The sequence below is a fragment of the Equus asinus genome, chromosome 10 (genome assembly GCF_041296235.1).
Source record: "Equus asinus isolate D_3611 breed Donkey chromosome 10, EquAss-T2T_v2, whole genome shotgun sequence".
Classification (NCBI taxonomy): Eukaryota; Metazoa; Chordata; class Mammalia; order Perissodactyla; family Equidae; genus Equus; species Equus asinus.
The window spans coordinates 48,424,485-48,444,579 of record NC_091799.1 but is presented as its reverse complement, the minus strand read 5'-3'; the positions used below and the strand labels follow the sequence as shown (position 1 = coordinate 48,444,579).

Genomic DNA, 20,095 nt, shown 5'->3' with positions numbered 1-20,095 from the left:
GCTTCTAAATAATTTTTAAAAGTTTATACACAGCAGAAAAAAGTTCACAATGAAAATAAAAAGCCAAATAGTCCTAAATCTGGGACAATCTGAGCATCAAAATCAATAATACCAGCAATGGATTATGACCCATTGAATTAAAAAAAGAATACAGGAGTCTATACTGATACCAAATAAAGAAAGGAAGGAAGGAAAAGGGAAATCTTTATTATATTAGAATGCCAATTAATAAAAGTAGAAAGAATAATAGAGAGGGAACCATCATTTTTCAACCTTCACAGTAAATAACTGATTCAGACAAAAATCATCAATGGATGCTAGCATTTTTAAAGAGTAGTAACAATGCTTTACGTTTCTATAAAACGTTTATAGAGCACTTTCACAGACTGTTTTGGGTAGACTCCTGTTCAGATGTATAGCAGAAGGTATAATGTATCTCCCCCTGGCCTCCACATCCTTTTTTTCATCTAGGGACTCCTCATAAAATAGCCTGGTCCAGGCATAGGAATGCTCAGTAATCTGTGGTTATATTCTTATGTTTTATTTTCACTAACCCTGGATCTCTCTGATAATTTCTTGCTACTTGGTTATCTTTGAGATTTTATCCTCTGCTTAAAACATTTCACACATAGCTGATTTGTGTTCTGTATCTGATATTTTTAATATCGAAGTCCTTGCAGTTTAAATGTATTATTTGTTGTCTTCTGTTGTTCACTCATGGGTCTTGCTTCCACGTGTATTTGTGCTAATATAAACTAGTTTTTGCTTTCTCTTTAATCTGGAGAATCCTGTCGACTTAAATTGGGGATATTTTCCTCCAGCAAAGATTTTTATCTGCTTCTATCAGAAGTTGGAGAGAACCACCAACCCTAGATCACTTGAGCTTACTTTGAGGGTCTCAGTTTAATGTGGGAGCCTCAGGTTTAGCTCCCTCACCTTTCTTGTGGTCCAAGGCTTGTCATTCTGACCACAGTTAGAATGCTTTGAGAATCGGTCCACAAGGAACCCTAGTCCTCTCCCTTGCTTCCTCTACAGCTCATGATTTTTTTTTTTTTTTTTTTTTTGCCTTTTTGGGGATGAGGAGAGTAGCCTTGGAGATTTCTCCTATAAACTGCAAACTCTGATGCCTTAAAAAGTATATGTTATACAGGATCTTGTTTTTTGCAGTTGAAGGGACTCTCTTAGTATCTTGCTCGACATGATGCAGGAAGCAGAAGTCTCTCTATACCAATTTGATATCCTACTCTTTTTTTAATTAGCTTTTAAGCCTCTTCCTATACCAGTAACCATTCGTTATAAACGTAATTTCTGTAGTTCCATTATATTCCATTGCATGGCTAGAATACTGCTTAATTAACTATTTTTCTATTGGACGTTCAGAATATTTTCAATTTTTTACTATTGTAAGTAATACTACAATAAACATCATTGTGGAAATGTGAGGTAAGTCAGGGGAGTTGGGGATATAAAGCAAAAGCATAGCTGTTACTCTGGGCAAGGGTTGCAAACTCAAATGCTTTAGAGGATCCACGCAAATAATGCAATTGAGTGAAGTGAGCCAGAGAAGCTGGCTTGTTAGAAAAGACCATAGGGAGTGGGGGGAACATGTCAAACTGAAGGCAGATGCCCATCTTATGAGGGCACCACTTCTCAACTCTAGCTGATTGTTACCATCTAGGAATGAGGGCCTAGTTTGGTCAGTTCTTCTGATTTTTCAAGCAAGACAAACTGGAAATCCAGATTTATTTATTTTTTAGAAATCTCTAAAATGTTTATGGTGGCGTTTTTACTGTGCAAGCCCCATAAAACCTGTTGACACGCAAGATATAACTGTCAGGCTGTCACTTTGCAGCCTTTGCTCTAGGATCATAACCATGGGATCATAAATGGTAGGGAAGTACTGACTGGAGACACAGCTGCTCAGTCATCTTTCCATCCTCAGTATGAAAATGGAGAGAAACGGGTTGAGTTTAAGATCTTGGCATTGAAGATTTATTACTAAGTATTTTACTAAGGCTCAACTTTTTAGTTTTCATCTTCCTTCCTCTCCTCCTTCTCATCAGATATGCTACTCTCAGGCAAAGCTAATCTTCCAAAAGTTGGCTTGCGCCCAGCTAGCCTGCTGGCCTTGCTGTCCAGTAGCTTTATCAAATAAACATCGGGGGTGCCGCAGTAAGTGCCAAGGCTCTGTGCCTGGAATTTCTTACCAAGATATAAGACACAGCCCCATACTCCAAAAGTGTGCTGTTGTCCAGAGATAAATAGCAAAATGGCCAAGGCTTGGTACCAAATGAGTTGTACAGGCAATTGATATTGAAGAAGTTCCAAAGAAGGACTTCCATGATAAAGAAAAGCTTCCAGGCATGGTAGAATTTGAGCTGGATCCTTTAAAAAAAAAAAAAAAAGCAAGGGAAATAGGGAGAACAGTTCAGATATCTTCCCAGTAGAGTGAGCCAAAACTCAGAATTTTAAATAAATTTGGCATGTGATGGAACGTGGTTGGGTAAGTAGGAAGGAACTTTGTACGCCACAGTAAGGAATTTGGATTATCGTGTAAGCTATGGGGAACCACTGAAGGGCTTTCTGGCAGTAAGGTGGCATATTAAAGGCAGTGCTTTGGGGAGATTAATCTTGTGTCAGTATTTAGGATAGCTGGAAGGAAAGAGCCGAATGAAAGCAAGAAAACTAGTTAGAAAACTATATAATAATTCAGAGGAGAGAGAATGCAGGTCTGAATTAGGGTGATAGGAGTGGGGATGGAAACTTGAGAGGCAATATAACAAGTAGTTAAGAACACTGACTTTGGAGTCAGACATTTACTGACTGAGTTGCCATAGGAAGATTATTTAATATCCCTGAGCCTCAGATTTCTCATCCACAAAATAGAGATAATAATACTTAGCTTGGAGAGTGGTTATATGGATTAAATGAGATAATGTAAGTAAGTGCTAGCATAATAGTTGCAATATAGTAAAAGCACAATAAATTCTTAGATCAATGCCTAAAACATGAGAAGGAAGACTCAACATGACTTGGTGATTGTCTGAATGTAAAGAGAGAGTCCAGATGACTCAGATTTTCAAGCTTTTGTTACTGGTCGTCCAAAGAAAGATGATTTGAAATAGAAAAACCAATTTGGCTTTAGATGTGTTAAATTTGAGGTTATGGTAAGAAGTATCTAATAGGCTATTTGAGATCTGATTCTGGAAGTCCAGGAAGAATGCAAGATTTAGAAATCAACAGCATAGTGGAAAGGGCTAAACATTCAGGGTGAAAAGACTTCAGATCTGAGCCTTGCTATCAATCTGCATTTAAATATGGGCCAGGTATTGTTTTATTAAACAATGAAGAAAGAATGATCTAAGAAGTTGAACTAGGAGGGTTGGTGTGATAGAAGGGAAAAAAGTGTTTTCAATAGAAAAGGATGGCTAAGTATGAGACAATTTAAATATTATAAGTTCAAAAATTATAACTGCTTCAGACAGTTCAAGTATTACAAGAAGATAGACTTCTGATAGTGAAGAAATGGTTAAGGAGAAAGTAAAGTTAACATAGTCCATTCTTTTTAAGAATTTTGGTGTTGAAAAAGCAGAAGCCGGCGAGAATTGCCTAAAGTCCTTGAGTTGACATGCCAGTGATACCCTCTGCTTTCTAGAACCCCTGAGGTTCCAGCACCCCACCCCACTCCAGCCCAACACAGTTACAGAGCCTTCAAAGACTTCTGCCCCTGGGATATAAGTAATACCATTCACTGCTGCTGCTGGTTTTTTTAACAGCTTTATTGAGCTATAATTGACATACCATATGTTTCACCATTTAAAGTATACAATTCAGTTGTTTTTAGTATATCCACAGAGTTGTGCAACCATCACCATAATCTAATTTTAGAACATTTGCATCATCCCCAAAAGGAATCCCATACCCATTAACAGTCACTCCTTATTTTCCACTTCCCCAGGTCCCTGAGAGCCACTTATCTACTTTTTGTCTCCATAGATTTGCCTGGTCTGGACATCTTATATAAATGCAGTCAAGCAATATGTGACCTTTTGTGTTTGGCTTCTTTCACTTAGAATAATGTTTTCAAGGTTCATCCGTGTTGTAGCTCCATGTTGTAGCATGTTTCAGTACTTCATTCCTTTTTATTGCTGAATAATACTTCCTTTTATGAATATACCGCATTTTATGTATCCATCTGTTGGTGGATATTTGGATTCTCGCTTTTTGACTATTACAATCAATGCTGCTATGAACATTCATATACAAGCTTTTGTGTGAACATATGTTTTCATTCCTTTTGGGGAGATATCTAGGAGTGACATTTCTGGGTCGTATGTTAACTCTATGTTTACCGTTTTGAGGAACTGCTAGACTGTTTTCCAAAGTGATTGCACCATTTTACAATCCTCCCAGCAATATATGAGGGTTCTAATTCTCCACATCATCGTTAACGCTGGCTTTTTTATTTTAGCCATTCTAGTTGGGTGAAGTAGGATCTTGTAGTTTTGATTTATCCTTCCCTAAAATCTAATGATGTTGAGATTCTTTTAATGTGCTTACTGACCATTTGTACATCTTCTTTGGAGATGTATCTATTCAAATCTTTTGTCCATTTTTTAATTGAGTTATATGTCTTTTTATTGTTGAGTTGTAGGAGTTCTTTATATATTCTAGATAGAAGTCCCTTGTCAGATATATAATTTGCAAATATTTTCTCCCATTCTGTGGGTTGTCTTTTTACTATCTTGACTGTGTCTTTGGAAGCACAAAAGTTTTACATTCTTACGAAGTCTACCATATCTGTTTCTTCTTTTGTCACTTGTACTTTTGGTATCGTGTCTAAGAATTCATTGCCTAACTCAAAGTCAGGAAGAATTATTCCTTTTCTTTCTAAAATTTCTTTTAATACATCTTTTTTTTTTTTTTTCACGTGAACAGCAGGGATCTTCTCTTCCAAGCCTTTTGAGTCAGATCTACCCAGCACTCACTCTCACATATGCTCAAGGAACATCTCTTTTTAGACGACTCTTATTCAACAAGACTCTGACTAACCACCTTCTATATGCCAAGGACTACGCTAGGTTTTATGAGAAACACAAAGTAAAAATGATACTATCTTATGCACTGGATATTGGGAATGCAAAGATAAATATAACTTGGACTTTGCAATCTAGAAGGGACATTAAGACAGATATGCAAAAAACAATAACCATGTCAAGTGACAAATGATTTACTTAATCAAAATCTCTCATGGGCTGATGCTAGTTTCTGATGAAGTTTGCATCAGGATGCAGTGAAATGAGAAAAATAATGACAGTATGCTTTCTTTTAAGAAAAGGTGGGGCCAGCCCTGTGGCCACGTGGTTAAGTTCATGAGCTCTGCTTTGGCGGCCCAGGGTTTCACCGGTTTGGATCCTGGGTGCGGACGTGGCACTGCTCAGCAGGCCATGCTGAGGCGGCATCCCGCATAGCACAACCAGAAGGACCACAACTACAATATACAGCTATGTACTAGAGGGCTTCGGGGAAAAGAAGAAAAAATAATAAAATAAAATAAAGTTGGCAACAGATGTTAGCTCAGGTGCCAATCTAAAAAAAGAAAAAGTTTAAAAAAAAGAAAAAGTGATGATAGTTGATGTGAAGTTTTATTTTTCTTTCATTCTTTTCTTTTTTTGGGGTAAGGAAGATTGGTGCTGAACTAACATCTGTTGCCAGTCTTCCTCTTTTTTTCCTTCTCCCCAAAGCTCCCCAATACATAGTTGTATTTCCTAATTGTAGGTTCTTCTAGTTCCTCTATGTAGGACGCTGCCTCAGCATGGCCTGATGAGCAGTGCTGGATCCACACCCCAGATCCGAACCAGCGAACCCTGGGCCGCCAAAGTGGAGCATGCAAACTTAACCACTCAGCCACGGGGCTGGCCCTGAAGTTTTATTTTTTCTTAATGATGCTACTTGGCAATATAAGAAATTGGCAATCCTATATTGATCTCCTGGTTTTTGTGGGATTTTTTTTTTTTTTTTTGTCTATAAAATCAACAGCCTGCAGCCATGGGTTCAGAAGACAGATCATTTCTAGTTCTGAGGTGATCAGTGAAGACTTGAAGGAGGAGTTGATTTGGGCCTTGTAGGTTGTGGATGATTCTGAGTATAGCCAAGTGTAACAGGCAGGAGAATCTGAACAAATGCAGCAGAGTGGAAATGAGCTTATGAAACGGGTTTGAAGGAACTACATGATGGGCTATGGGAAGTAAGTTTGGGTGGAGAAGGCGTAGACAGCCAAGATGGAAGACCTTGAAAGCCAAAATGAGGAGTTTTGAACTTGATTCTCTGGGTAATGGGAAACCATTAAAAGGGCCAAGAGGAGTGACATAGTGAAGAAAGATGGTGCTTCAGCAAGGTGAATCTGGTAGTACTAGAAGGTAAATTGCAGGTGAGAAGACTAGTTAGGAGGCAGTTGAGGTTTCTAATGTGACAGTATTTGTATTTTATTTCTAGCGGAATATAATTTGATCTTTCATCAAAAGCCCTATAGACTTGTGGCAGTAGTGGATGGAAAGTAAGTGATGTTGTGGTCTGTGACATGGTAAAGTAAGCCAAGCACTGAAAATATGAGAGCAGTGGGTCTCCAGTGCTGTGCATGGCTTAGCCTCACAGAATTCAGGGACAAAGACCCTGGGCCCAGAGCTTTTACAATAAGAAGCTAGAACTCTAAGCACTCGGTCATGGAGATTATTCTGCCCTAACCTACAGCTGTTTACCCAACCCCCTATGAGGTCTGTGTCAGCTAGGGGAGAGGGAAGTACGGTGAGACCGTTTCTGCTCCTCTCAACTTCCCTGGAAGGGTCCCTAATGGTTGGTTTTATGAACAGCAGTCTCCTTCTCACCTTCCCTTGCTCATTGTTTTCTGCTTTGTAGGACAAGGGGCCATGGCCCCTCAAACGAGTCAGGTTAGAGATAGGTTTTTGGGTCTTTAGCCACTTTTCTTCTTCTCTCTACAATTCAGCTCATCCTAACATATGGTCAATGGGCACATGCGTCTCATAGGGAATAGAAGAAGCAATAGGGGAAAGAAACGACATCTTTTCTGGATCCTGAGTGGTGGCTGCTGTGATCCTGGCCAGTGGACCCAAGGCTTCTTTCTAAGGACCTGAAATTCAAGGACTTGCCTGTGGAGTCCAGATAGTCATCAACTCTGGGAGGAGCCCTAGGCAAAGCTAGCACTTGGGGGCCAAGCGTAGCTTGAGACAGTCTCTGTGTTCAACTGTGGCAGCAGGCAGCAGTGGCATGAAGTAGACAGAGACAGTGCTGCTGCTTACTGTACTGTTGGCTCTGGCTGTGGCTTTTCCACTATTTACTGATTCCCACAGAACTGGCCCAGAACCTGAGGAGGGTGGAGCAGGGAAGGGGTGGAGGGCTCTGTAGGTCTACAGACAGAACTGAGATTTTTATTTGGCCTGGGGGAGACCACACCCTTTCCTTAGCCTTCCTTTCCCTAGAAAAATAGGCTTCCTGGCCTCTCGGCCTAGCCAAATGGATTCTGCCTCCCCACAGGCCCAGCCGGACCCCACTCGGCACTGACCATAAACTGATGTGAGAGGGAAGGTTCTGCTCCAGCCACACCAGCAGACCCTTTGAAGATCCAGGGAACTGAAGTGGACTCTGTTGTTAGGAAGGGGGCCTGCAGCCACCTTGGTCCTAAGGCTCACTACCACCCTATGTATAGAAGCCTGCCAATGGCCAATTCTCTCTCTTTTCTGAGACAGTCCCCATTTCTCTGAAGAGGCACACCCTAGAGAGCCTAGTGCTGCATCCAGCTGGGCATTCACAAGGACTGAACTTGGTGTTACTGCTAGTGGCGTGATGACCGGTCTCTGCAGCCTGCCTTAAAGGCATCAGGAACCCCCTCCCTGGCTGGCTGCTCTACCCCAAGGCTAATCTGGAATCCCAGTGAAAGGAAAAAGCTGGAAAACAAAGAGTCATTCAGAGTGGGTGAAAAGAGGAGGGAGAGATTTCTGGCTAAGATCTAGAAGGAGGGGCCTAAGGAAGGAAGGAAGCTCTAAGCGTCTGCCCAGACTTTTTCCCTGAGACTCCTAAGGACAAGAGAGGAGCTGGGCCCAGCTCTCCCTCCTTTTCTTTGCTGACTTGAGAGTTCTCGTCTTCCAGCACTGACTGCCGCTGTGGCTGGCTCCTTTCCCCTCCCCCTTCCCTAGGCTAAAGGCCCACAGGGACTGACAGGGAGGGAGGCTGAGTGGCTGTACTGTGGGCACGCCCGCTCCTTTCCCTGCCCCCTTCCTTTAGCAGCAACGTCACCGCAGCACCAGCAGCAGTGGCAGCAGCAAGGATACTGGGGCTGGGATTGCGCAGCCTCCCTGCATTAGCAATGATGCCATTGTATTAGCAGAAATCAGATCTTAAGAAATCGGCCCAGTTCCTCCTGTGTGGACCCGTGGAACAGTGCCTCAGCTGGAACTGTCAAGGTAGAGCTTGGTCGCAGTACAAAAGGAACACAAGCCTCCGTCCGGGAGGGCTCAAGGCTCCTTGCAGAGGTATGGCTCAGCGAAGCTGGGGGGAGGGGCAGGGCAGAGACGCTGGGGTAGCCCATCAGCACATTTGGGCCCTAGCTTCTGAGGGTTGGCTTTTGTCTTTCTGAAAGAGAGAGAGAAAGAGAGAGAGAGAGTGAGCATGAGAGCAAACATTAGATAAGCTCATCCATGTATACATTTGGGCTGTGGTGCAGATCGGGAAAAGCAGAGGCTTGAGCTACTGCTATTTTGTCAAGAAGCAGAAGATCCCCTCATTCTTTTCTGGGCATTTCCAATGAAGCTGCTATCATGTGGGTCACGGTGGAGGGGGTCAGATCTAGAAATAAAGGCATAATGGCAGGGGACACCCTGAAAGCTACTGTAAGTTTATGATGGAGAACATGCAGGGATCCATGCAGCTTTTAAGAGGTGGGGCTGGGAGGCATCGAGCCCGTCCTTTCCCTTCACGCACATACATACATGCACATAGACACACATACTATATCTTCTGGTGCTATGGGTGCCACCAGGCTCCAGATGAGGATAGAGTAAGAAAGAATGTTGACCAAGAAGCTCCACAGTGTACTGGGGGCAGGGGAAGTCCCTGTAATGCCTTGGCACCTGACATAATCAGTTTTCTTATACAGACTTAGATTCCTAACAGGAAGAAACCTAAGCATAAGCTGATACTGCCGAATCCACCCTCCTTCTCTCTTCCCTTCAGTCCTGCCCAAGAGAGGACCCAGACAGGAAAAAAGGTTATCACTCCTACTGAGGCTTGTCATCGGACCTCAGGTCAAGGTCAGATTACTAGAGAATAACAACTGAGTACCACTGTCTTTCCCATCCTCCTTCAGGAGGCCAATAAAAGAGGGAAGGGCTTCTATGACTGACAGAAAGGTGCTGATGACCAAAGACAGGGGAAACCTTTCTTCTGGAGTTTAGAACATTTTCCTGCCCAGAAGTACCCTTGCTGAGCAGACAGAAAGAGTTCCTTAAATTTCCATTTCCATTGACCATTTCGGTGGAGGATTCAAAAACATAGGCTAATAGAAGGCACTAGTTCCACATTGTGCGAATATGTGTTTGGGGAATACACTGGTAAGTTGTGGTTGTTAGTTCCCAGGAAGCATCTAGGAATGTGCTCTACAGTCCTAGGGCAGAGGAAGGGGGTGTCCAAGACCGTGACTGGGGCAGGGAGATGAGGCCTGAGAACTGGGGCAGGAGGTGGGATTGAAGAGTGTTATTAGAGCATAGGGCAGTAATACGAAAGGGACTGTAGGGTCAGAGAATGGAGAAGTGGGTAAACACAAACTGTAAGTGGAAGCTAGAGCCTGGGCCTTTCCAGGAAAGGTAGGAAGCAGCTGCTATGGCGGCAGGGTAAATGCAGGGACTTCAGGAAGAGGGCGTGGCCCTGATCATTTTCTTTGGGAGTGGAAAGAATTAAGAATTGGGCAGACCTGGGTTTGCGTGCCCAGCTGTGTGATTGTGGACAAACTACTTATACTAGCTAAGCTTCAGTTTTCTCGTCTGTAAAATGGGAATGATTAGCCTCCTTTAAAGGGTTATAGTGGAATTAGAGATGATACATGTAAATTACCTAGCATGTAAATGCAGAGTAAATGACCACTAATAAACAGTATTATTATGGTAGGTCCCAAGAGACACCCATTTGGGGTAAGAGCCAGGAAAAGGGCCCTCATGGAATCCTTTCCTTGATTCTGGAGAGTTAGACTTCATAACTTTACATCGACTGAGCCCACCACTCCACTGTCTACCAAGTCGTCATAGCTAGAGGGCCCATCATCTGAAAAGCTTTCTTCCACTCACTTTCTATTCTGGAGTCTCTGTTCCATCCCCATCTTCATCTCCCACATCTCTCTATTTAATTAGGGTACAAAAAGAGTCTGGAATGAGCTCTTCCATCTCATTGTTTTCTCTTCACCTCTGTTAGGGCTCATAGGCCACAGTATTAAACTTGTCTTGTCACAGAACAAGTCACTCCCAGGAAAGAAGTCTAAGAGAGATGCTCTCAGTAAATGTATTCTGTGGGGTTTGAAATCAAGTCACGTGTACAGTGTACTCATTACATTCTTAACTGATCAAGAAAAAAGGTCAGAAGTTAGGATTCCTGAGTCCCGTCTTAATTCTGTCATTTATTCACTGAGTGATCTTGGGCAAGTCATTTCATTTTTCTGGGTGTTTATTTCCTTATTTTTTGAAATGAAAGGGACTTTACTGACTTCGGTGCGTTGTTATGAGGATCAGTTAGATGACATAATAAAAAAGTGCTTTATAAAATGAAAGTATGGAGGGAAAGGCATGAATACAAAATCTCACAACATGTCTGCAGAACTTCACCTTAGTTGGCTAACTTGGAGTTATCTGTGGAAGAACGGTTGGCAGGCATTTGCCTTGGTTGTGGAGATCTCAGGAGGGAAAAAGACCTTCTCTGAGATACAAAAATATAAAATAAAATGAAATCAACCTTTGAAAGAGTTTTACAGTTAAAATAGGATTCAACACAACCTAAGTGTAAAAGCTAAAACTATACAGGTACTTTTAGGAAAAAAAACAGGAAGATTTCTTTATGAACTTGAGATAGGCAAAGATTTCTTAGGACACAGAAAGCTTTAACCATAAAAGAAAAAAAAACTTCATAATGAGACTTCGTAAAATTAAAGTTTTCTGTTAATTAAAAAGCACTGTTAAGAAAACAAATGGGCAAGCCACAGGCTGAGAGAAAATATTCTCAAAACATATGTCTGACAAAGGACTTGTATCTAGAATAAATAAAAAACTCCTACAACTCAATAATAAAAAGGCAAGTTAATTTTTTAAATGGGTAAAATAGGAGTCAACAAAAAACCAAGCCCCTGCCACGTTCCAAGCACTGTGCGTAGGTTCTAGGGGCACGGAGTCCACTGTATCACAGGTTCTGGCCTCAAGGAACCACAGTTAAGTCTGGGGGACAGAAATGAAACATAACATCGTAATACAGCTGTCAGGGCCCTCCAGCCAAAGGTTCTTAGGTTCTTCATCACCTTCCATATCCATTTCTTCTTTATCCTTAGTTTAGAAGATCAGCTTTCTAGACTCTATGTGTCACTATGTTTTGTCGTTTGAATGCATGTATGACCTAGTAATGGTCTGTGGGTCAGAATCATAAATTTTTATTTGTGTATACTTGTGAATGCCTCTTGAAAATGGTGCTTTAAAAAGGGGCGGAGCGGGGCTGGCCCTGTGGCCGAGTGGTTAAGTTCGCGCACTCCGCTGCAGGCGGCCCAGTGTTTCGTTGGTTCGAATCCTGGGCGTGGACATGGCACTGCTCATCAGACCACGCTGAGGCAGCGTCCCACATGCCACAACTGGAAGGAGCCACAACGAAGAATATACAACTGTGTACCGGGGGGCTTTGGGGAGAAAAAGGAAAAAACTAAAATCTTTAAAAAAAAAAAAGGGGAGGGCAGAGCGGGTAGTATTCACTGAAGATCAGTGATGGCTGTAGCCCATAAATACTCCTGAAATTACTGCTATGTGTACAAGAAGGTTCTCTGTGGTCGTTTTAGTCTAGGCCTTGGATTATGGCCTGGACCCTGGGGAAACCCAGTACCATGTGTAAGGGATAGCTCCCTCCCCAAGCCCAGAACCCACAGAATCTATAGCATTTAAAGAAAAAAACTATAAATTATGTACATAATGCATATTTATTATATACAAATTAGAAAATACAGATGAAGCAAAAAGAATAAAATTTAAAATAACCCGAAATCACTCAACAGAGATAAGCTTTGTTAACATTTTGTTGCATATGCTAATTTTCTTCCATGCATATTGCTATGGTCTGAATGTTTATGTCCCCTCAAAATTCATATATTGAATCCTAACCCCCAAAGGTAATGGTAGTAAGAGGTGGGGCCTTTGGGAGGGATTAGTGCTCTTATAAAAGAGGCTCCAGAGAGATCCTTTGTCCCTCATACCATGTGAGGACACGGCTAGAAGGCACCAGCCATGAACCAGGAAGAGGGCTTTCACTAGAACACAGTCATGCTGATACCTTGATCTTGGACTTCCCAGCCTCCAGAACTGTGAGAAATAAATTTCTGCTGTTTATAAGCCACCCAGTCTGAGGTATTTTGTTATAGCAGCCTGAACAGACTAAAACAGATAGAGATGTATATTTATTTATTTACAAACGGTGTCATACTCTACATGCTATTTGCAATCTGCTATTTTCAGTTAATGTTTTGTGAACGTTTTCCCATCAATAATCATATTAACACATTATTTTAATAATACTCTGTACTTTTTTATTGATTGGTTATTATTAGAATTTTAGGGTGTTTCCAACTTTCTGTTATCCTTGTGGCATATATATTTGAGCCCAAAGTTTTCTTAGTGCAGGAAGAGAAAAGATGGGGAGGAGTAAAGGGAAAATTATCTTATGTACCTCATAACAAAACTTCCTAAAAGTCCTCTTTCTCGGGGCCAGCCCCATGGCCGAGTGGTTAAGTTCGAGCTCCACTTTGGTGGCCCAGGGTTTCGCCAGTTCAGATCCTGGGCGTGGACATGGCACCGCTCATCAAGCCATGCTGAGGCGGCATCCCACATGCCACAACTGGAAGGACCCACAACTGAAAATATACAACTGTGTCCAGGGGGGGTTTTGGAGAGAAAAAGGAAAAAAAAAAATCCTCTTTCTCTCTCTCTATAAAATCCCACACTTTAAGGCAGCTGTTCCTCTCTTTTCTCCTTCTCACCTTTTCTCTGCAAATGCCCAGTCCTCTCCACTGCTCAACACTGGTTCCCTTCCTCACCTCTCCTTCCCTCTTCTCACAAACCTTATTCTTTTTTTCCTATTTTAAAAAATGTTTTAAATAACAGCTTTGTTACGATATAATTCACATACCATGAAATTCACCATTTTATAAAATCGAGATATAACTTGCATACCATAAAATTCTGTAGTTTTGATTTTATGAACAGACTTGTGTAACCATCACGACTACCCCCTGGTGCACTGTTTTCAGGACATTTTCATCACCCCAAAGAGAACCTCTATACCCATTAGCAGTCACTCCCAAGTTCTTAGTCCCCCAGTCCCTGGCAATCACTAATCTACTTTGTGTTTCTGTGGATTTGCCCATTCTGGACATTTCCTGTAAATGGAATCATACAAAAAAGCCTTTTATGATGACTTCTTTCACTTACCTTTTTGAGGTTCATTCCTGTTGTAGCATGTATCAGTACTCCATTCCTTTTATTGCTACGTAATATTTTGTTATATGGATAGACCACATTACATTTGTCCAGTCATCAGTTGATGGACGCTGGGGTTGTTCCCACTTTTTTGGCTACTGTGAATAATGCTGCTATGAATATTCGTATACAAGCTTTTGTGTGAACATATGTTTTCATTTCTCTTGGGGATATACCTAGGAGTAGAATTGCTGGGTCATATGGTAACTCGTATGTTTAACATTTTGAGAAACTGCCAGACTGTTTTTCCAAAATGGCTGGACCGTTTTACAATTCCTCCAGCAATGTTTGAGGGTTCTAATTTCTCCACATCCTTACCAACACTTATTATTGTCTGTCTTTTATCTTAGCCTTCATTGTGGGGATAAAGTGATATCTCATTGTGGTTTTTATTTCTCTAATAACTAATGATGTTGAGCATCTTTTCATGTGTTTATCAACCATTTGTGTGTCTTCTTTGGAGAAATGTCTATTCAAGTTCTTTGCCCAGTTTTAATTGGATTATATATCTTTTTATTGTTGAGATGTAAGAGTTCTTTATATATTCTAATCAGAAGGCTCTTATCATGTCGGATATACAATTTGCAAATATCTTCTCCATTCTGTGGGTTGCCTTTTCACTTTCTTGATGGTATCCTCTAAGGCACAGAGGTTTTTAATTTTCATGAAGTCTACTTCATCCATTTTCTCATTTGTCACTGGTGCTTTTGGTGTCACATCTAAGAAACCATTGCCTAATCCAAAATAACAAAGACTTACTCCCATGTTTTCTTCTATAATTCTTAATCTTGTAGCTCAGTTTAGTCTCTCTAGTTTCTGCCTTTCTCCATATCTACTCGTTACCCCAGTCAACACATAAAGGCTTGGAAATCCAGTAAAAGAGCCTTCCTCTCAGAAATGAAAGGAGAAAGAGAGGTCGTAAATACTCGCTTTATAATTTTAATGTAATTTAACTTAACACAAACAATTATATTTTAATACTGTGTCCCTCATACATGTATTTATTAGCCATTTGGATTTTTTCTTTAATATATTGCCTGCTCATTTCCTTGAGCATGTGTGACTTGCCCAGCTCTTTACTGTACTCCACTTGAAAAGCTGTGATCCTATGATCTAAATGAGTTAAAATTTTAAAAATTGGTGGTATTAAGAGTTCAACTAAATGATGAAGAACTTAGGCAATGGGGATTTAGACTCACAGTGGGTGGAAGGAAAATGACAGGAATAAAAAGGGAAGGAAGAGAAATATTGGATATGAGGAGTCTGAGCAAGTGAAGACTGTCGGGACCTGAACTTGGTAGAGCAGGAGACTAGAATGTGAGGAGGCCATTCTGCCACAGTCCAGCCAAGAGACCAGAGAAGCTCAGAATGGGCTCTGTGTCCTCAGAACCAGGAGACCTTGGACAAAAAAGAAGTTTAGTCTATCAGAGGTAAAACTGGGAAGAGAAGACTTTCTAGGGGAACCCGTAGTGAAAGTTCTAGGTTAAAACTGGGCAGAATTTGGACACTTCAGAAGGTCTGTGCCCTGAACTAGACAGATAGTAAGATTGTATTATGCCTTTCAAGTCTGCCGGGTCTTATGTGATATTGTGCCAGAGGTTGATACAAAAGAGATAAAAGTAGGCCCCACCCCCATTGAGAAGGAAGAGGTTGGCATCAGCCATGCTTGCAGTCACTCCTGCCCATTCAAGAAGCTCCAGTACTATAGTCGGAAGAGTGAGTATCCTTAGCCCACAGCCATCAGAGAGGGACAGGTATTTTGGGGCTCAGAGGAGGAAAAAACGGGTTCAAGATGACATAGGAGTCAAATGATGTATTTAAAAATATTTTTCTTGCAAAATTGTAGCTTACTGCTGTAAGTACATGATATATTATTCGTGATTTTTCCTCTCCTCTGTATACTTGCATGCTATAGCTGTGTCTAAGGCATCTCTAGTATCCCCTCAGTGCCTAGCATCCTTTCTGACATTCTAGTTGCATTTTTCTTAGTTATGTCACTTTTCATACTTTTTTTGTACTCAGGACTAGTCATTGTTTACTGCTAAGAACAGTGTCCTTGAAAGAGAAGGAGAAAGTGCTGTCCCTGAGGTACCCAGACCTTCATATGTGGCATTAAAAGGGGTCTGGCCTTTTGTCAGAGGTGGATGCATGGCAAACTTAAAATGAAAGGGGAACTCAAGAGCTGGACCTGTGCAATTCAGAAAGTGGTGGGATACCCCTGCCCTGTTGGGCTGTGTTATCAAGCTCCATCTTGACTCTGAGTCTTTTCTCCTCTTGGGCTCTTTTACACCTGGAAATGATATAGGGAAGGGCATGTCCCTGACTTCCAGGGAGGTGACATTAGGTTCCCTTTGTTTCCCTCTCTCTCCAGGTGCCAAGCTTTCCTGATGAAATGTGTTCTGCCCCACTGGGCTCCGGGGGCAGTGTCTGGTGCTGTTAATGCCCTTGTTCGAACTTTCCAGAATGGATAGTCCCCCAAAGCTGACTGGAGAGACCCTCATCGTCCACCACATCCCCCTGGTGCACTGTCAAGTCCCAGACAGGCAGTGCTGTGGAGGGGCAAGTGGAGGTAGTGGGAGCACAAGACCCAATCCATTCTGCCCATCGGAGCTGGGCATCACCAAGCCTGATCAAGACCTAGGACAAGCTGACTCCCTGCTCTACAATAGTCGGCACTCTTCTACAGGGGGATCTGCACGGTCTGCAGACAGCACCAAGAGTAGGGGTCGGGATGGAAGAGGCCCTGGGGCCCCTAAACGACACAATCCCTTCTTGCAGCAGGAGGGTGTGGCTGAGCCAGGACTTGGTGACCTATATGAGGACAGCATTGGTGATAGTGCCACCCAGCAGCAGTCATTCCACCTGCATGGGGCTGGCCAGCCCACCTTCCAGCTATCCTCTTTCCAGCTGCCACCAACTGGCCCCAGAGTGGGCAGGCCATGGGGCACAAGACGTAGTCGGGCTGGAGTGGTGGAGGGGCAAGAACAGCAGCCAGTAACCACCTTGGATACCCAGGAGTGCAGCACTAGCTACTGCTGCCGGCCAGAGCTGGAAGCAGAGACCATGGAGCTGGATGAGTGTGGGGGGCCTGGTGGGAGTGGCAGTGGGGGTGGAGCCAGTGATACCTCTGGCTTTTCCTTTGACCAGGAATGGAAGCTCAGTTCAGATGAATCCCCAAGGAACCCCGGATGCACAGGCTCAGGACCCCAGCACTGCCGCTGCAGTAGCACATCCAGTCAGTCCGAGACGGCTGACCAGTCCATGGGCTATGTGAGTGACTCGTCCTGCAACAGCTCAGATGGCGTGCTTGTCACTTTCAGCACCCTCTACAACAAGATGCATGGCAACTCCCATGCCAATCTCAACTCAGCCCCGCAATCTTGCAGCGACTCTTCCTTCTGTAGCCATTCAGACCCTGGCGCCTTCTACCTGGACCTGCAAACCTTCCCTGCTGAGGAGTCCCACCACCCTAACAATGGAGGAAGGGAAGGAGGCTATGGTTGTCCTCACGCCTCATCTCCAGAGCTTGATGCCAACTGCAACTCCTACCACCCACATTGTGAGCCCTGCCCAGCTGTGGCTGACCTCACAGCCTGCTTCCAGAGCCAGGCCCGTCTTGTTGTGGCCACACAGAATTACTATAAACTTGTCACCTGTGACCTGTCCTCCCAATCATCCCCAAGCCCAGCTGGCTCTTCCATTACTAGCTGCTCTGAGGAACACACCAAGATAAGTCCTGCACCAGGCCCTGGCCCACACCCTGGCCCTAGCCAGCCCTCTGAGTATTACCTATTCCAGAAGCCAGAAGTCCAGCCAGAGGAACAAGAAGCAGGGGGTTCCTCAGAGGAAGCAGCAGCTCCCGTGGGCCCTGCTATGATCGAGGGCCAAGTGTACACCAATACTTCACCCCCCAACCTTAGCACTGGACGTCAGCGCTCTCGAAGCTATGATCGCAGCCTCGAACGAAGCCCTCCTGTTCGCCTGGGCTCACTGGAACGCATGTTGAGTTGCCCAGTGCGCCTGAGTGAGGGCCCTGCAGCCCTGGCTGGGCCTAGCTCCCCACCTAGGCGGGTCACCTCCTTTGCTGAGCTTGCCAAGGGCCGGAAGAAAGCTGCAGGCTCTGGCTCCCCACCACTTCGAGTGAGCATTGGAGACTCCTCCCAGGATTTCTCTCCTATCCAAGAAACCCAACAAGATAGGGTGGGCCCCCTGGATAAGGGCACTCGCTGTAGCCATAGCCTACCACCAATGCCATTGGGGCCAGGCATGGACCTACTTGACCCAGAGCCCTGGTCCACCCAGGTCTGTCAGGGCCCCCAGTCAAGTGAGATGCCACCTGCTGGCCTCAGAGCTGCTGAGCAAGGCCCCCTGGCCCAGCTGATGGATCCAGGGCCTGCTCTCCCAGGGAGCCCAGCCAACAGCCATCCTCAGAGGGATGCAAGAGCCAGAGCGGATGGTAAGGAACCTAGAGGCTGGAATACCAGGATATATGCGTGGCCTACTCAGTGATAGGGCCCTGCCCAGCACCCATCCAAACCAGAAGAGGTTCTTCAGCCTAAATTGATCATCTTTCCAGTCCAGGGCATGTCCTACAGTGGTAATGGGGGGAAGGAGGAGAGAGGATAAAAATACACTGAGGAGATAAAATCAGCAGAACTTAGAGACTGATGTATTGGGAAAGGAAGTACTCAGAAGATTGTGATTCTAAGTCTAGGTGTCTGGAAAGATGATGACACATGGATAGGGACTGCAAACACAGATTTACTGGAAAAGGGATAAGGTAGGAGTTCAGTTTTGGACATTTAGCTATTTGTGTTGCTTAAGGGATATGCCCAACAGCCAAGGGACATCTCCAACAGGCAAACCACGCTGGATGTCAGTGAGATTCATTCTTTGGTCAGTGATTGTAGCCACTCTTCAAAGATCCTGAGACCTGACACTTGACCTTTAAGCCTCCTAGGCCACCTCTTTCCCTATTTATTTTATTATATTTAAGTAATTTTTATGTTAAGTAGGTGCTGGTGATAGAGAAATGAGAGGGACGTTCTTTGCCCTCAAAGAATTCTGACTAAGGATGGAAACAGAAAAGGAAGCAGATAATTAAAATGCAGAGACGGCAGTCTGTGGTCCTGGTCTATGAGAGGGATATCTAAAGAGACTAAAATGTCAGAGAAGGACTGCTAACACAATTTACATTTAAGCACATTCTTAGAAAGAGGATTAGGAATTGGCTTTGTGGAGACTTGTAAGAAGAACATTCTAGGGTCATACAACAGTCTATAGAAAACCACAAAGGCACAGAATAACTTGATGCTTCCCAGAAACTGCAAATAATTTGGTTTAGCTATAGTGGCGTGTGAATGGAACTATTAAAGGATTTTAATCAGGGAAGTGGCATTTTGTTTGTTAACAAACAGTATAACAGTTTAGTGGCCTGTTTTGATTTGCATTTTAGAAAGATCACTGGTGGTTTGGGTGGAAGTTGGATTGGAAAGGATGTCTCCTTGGAGGTCAGGAGGCCACCATGATCAGAGAGTCATTGTAATAAGAGTGGTAGTTGAAGCTATGAGTGGCTCAGAGCATCCAGGGAGAATGTGTGAAGTTATAAGGAAAACAAGGACAGAGCCCTGGGGATATGGTGATTTAAGGGTGAGCAGAGCAACCCTCAAAGGAGACTGAGAAGAAATTAGTCAGGAAACTAAAAGAAAAACCAGGAGAGAGAGAAGTCACAGGAACCAAAGGAGGAGAAAGTTTCAAAAAGCATTAGGTTCTTGGGGCTGACCCGGTGGCGCAGCGGTTAAGTTCTCACATTCTGCTTCGGCGGCCTGGGGTTCACCAGTTCGGGTCCTGGGTGCAGACATGGCACCGCTTGGCAAGCCATGCTGTGGTAGGCGTCCCACATATAAACTAGAAGAAGATGGGCACGGATGTTAGCTCAGGGCCAGTCTTCCTCAGCAAAAAGAGGAGGATTGGCAGCAGTTAGCTCAGGGCTAATCTTCCTCAAAAAAAAAAAAAGAAAAAGAAAAGAATTAGGTTCCACAAATGAGTTCTGAAGAGAAGTCACTAAGCCTAAGGCTGAAGAATCCAAGAGCAACATGTGGGAGTAGTAAGGGGAGAAGCCAGATTGCAAAAGGGTTTGGGAGGAAAGGGTACTAAAGGGGAATTTGCTGTGCTGTAGCCTTAGGTTGGGTCTGTTGGCTTCTCAAGGGAAAGGGCTTAAAAAACCATAAATGGTATTGTCTCTGCTGTTAGGGAGGTCATAGCCCATCAGAAGACTTCACACTCCTAAACATACACAGTGGAGCTGCTCTGGG

At 43.5% G+C, this 20,095-nt stretch overlaps 1 protein-coding gene across 14 annotated transcripts in view; it reads left to right on the top strand.

Annotated features, from left to right (window-relative positions):
* The window catches only part of RUSC2 (RUN and SH3 domain containing 2), a 60,581-nt gene that overhangs the window by 30,973 nt on the left and 9,513 nt on the right, over positions 1-20,095 (top strand). For 6 of the 14 annotated variants that reach the window (XM_070519219.1, XM_070519217.1, XM_070519215.1 and 3 more), the window contains exon 2: positions 16,153-18,237. The exons of 2 other annotated variants lie outside the window; for them this stretch is intronic. In XM_070519219.1, coding sequence (XP_070375320.1) covers positions 16,221-18,237 — 2,017 coding nt within the window. In that variant the 5' untranslated portion in view covers positions 16,153-16,220. Of the gene's footprint in view, positions 1-8,042; positions 8,547-16,152; positions 18,238-20,095 lie in introns of those variants that run through there. 6 more of the 14 variants (XM_070519216.1, XM_070519214.1, XM_014866067.3 and 3 more) reach the window with 4 other exon arrangements.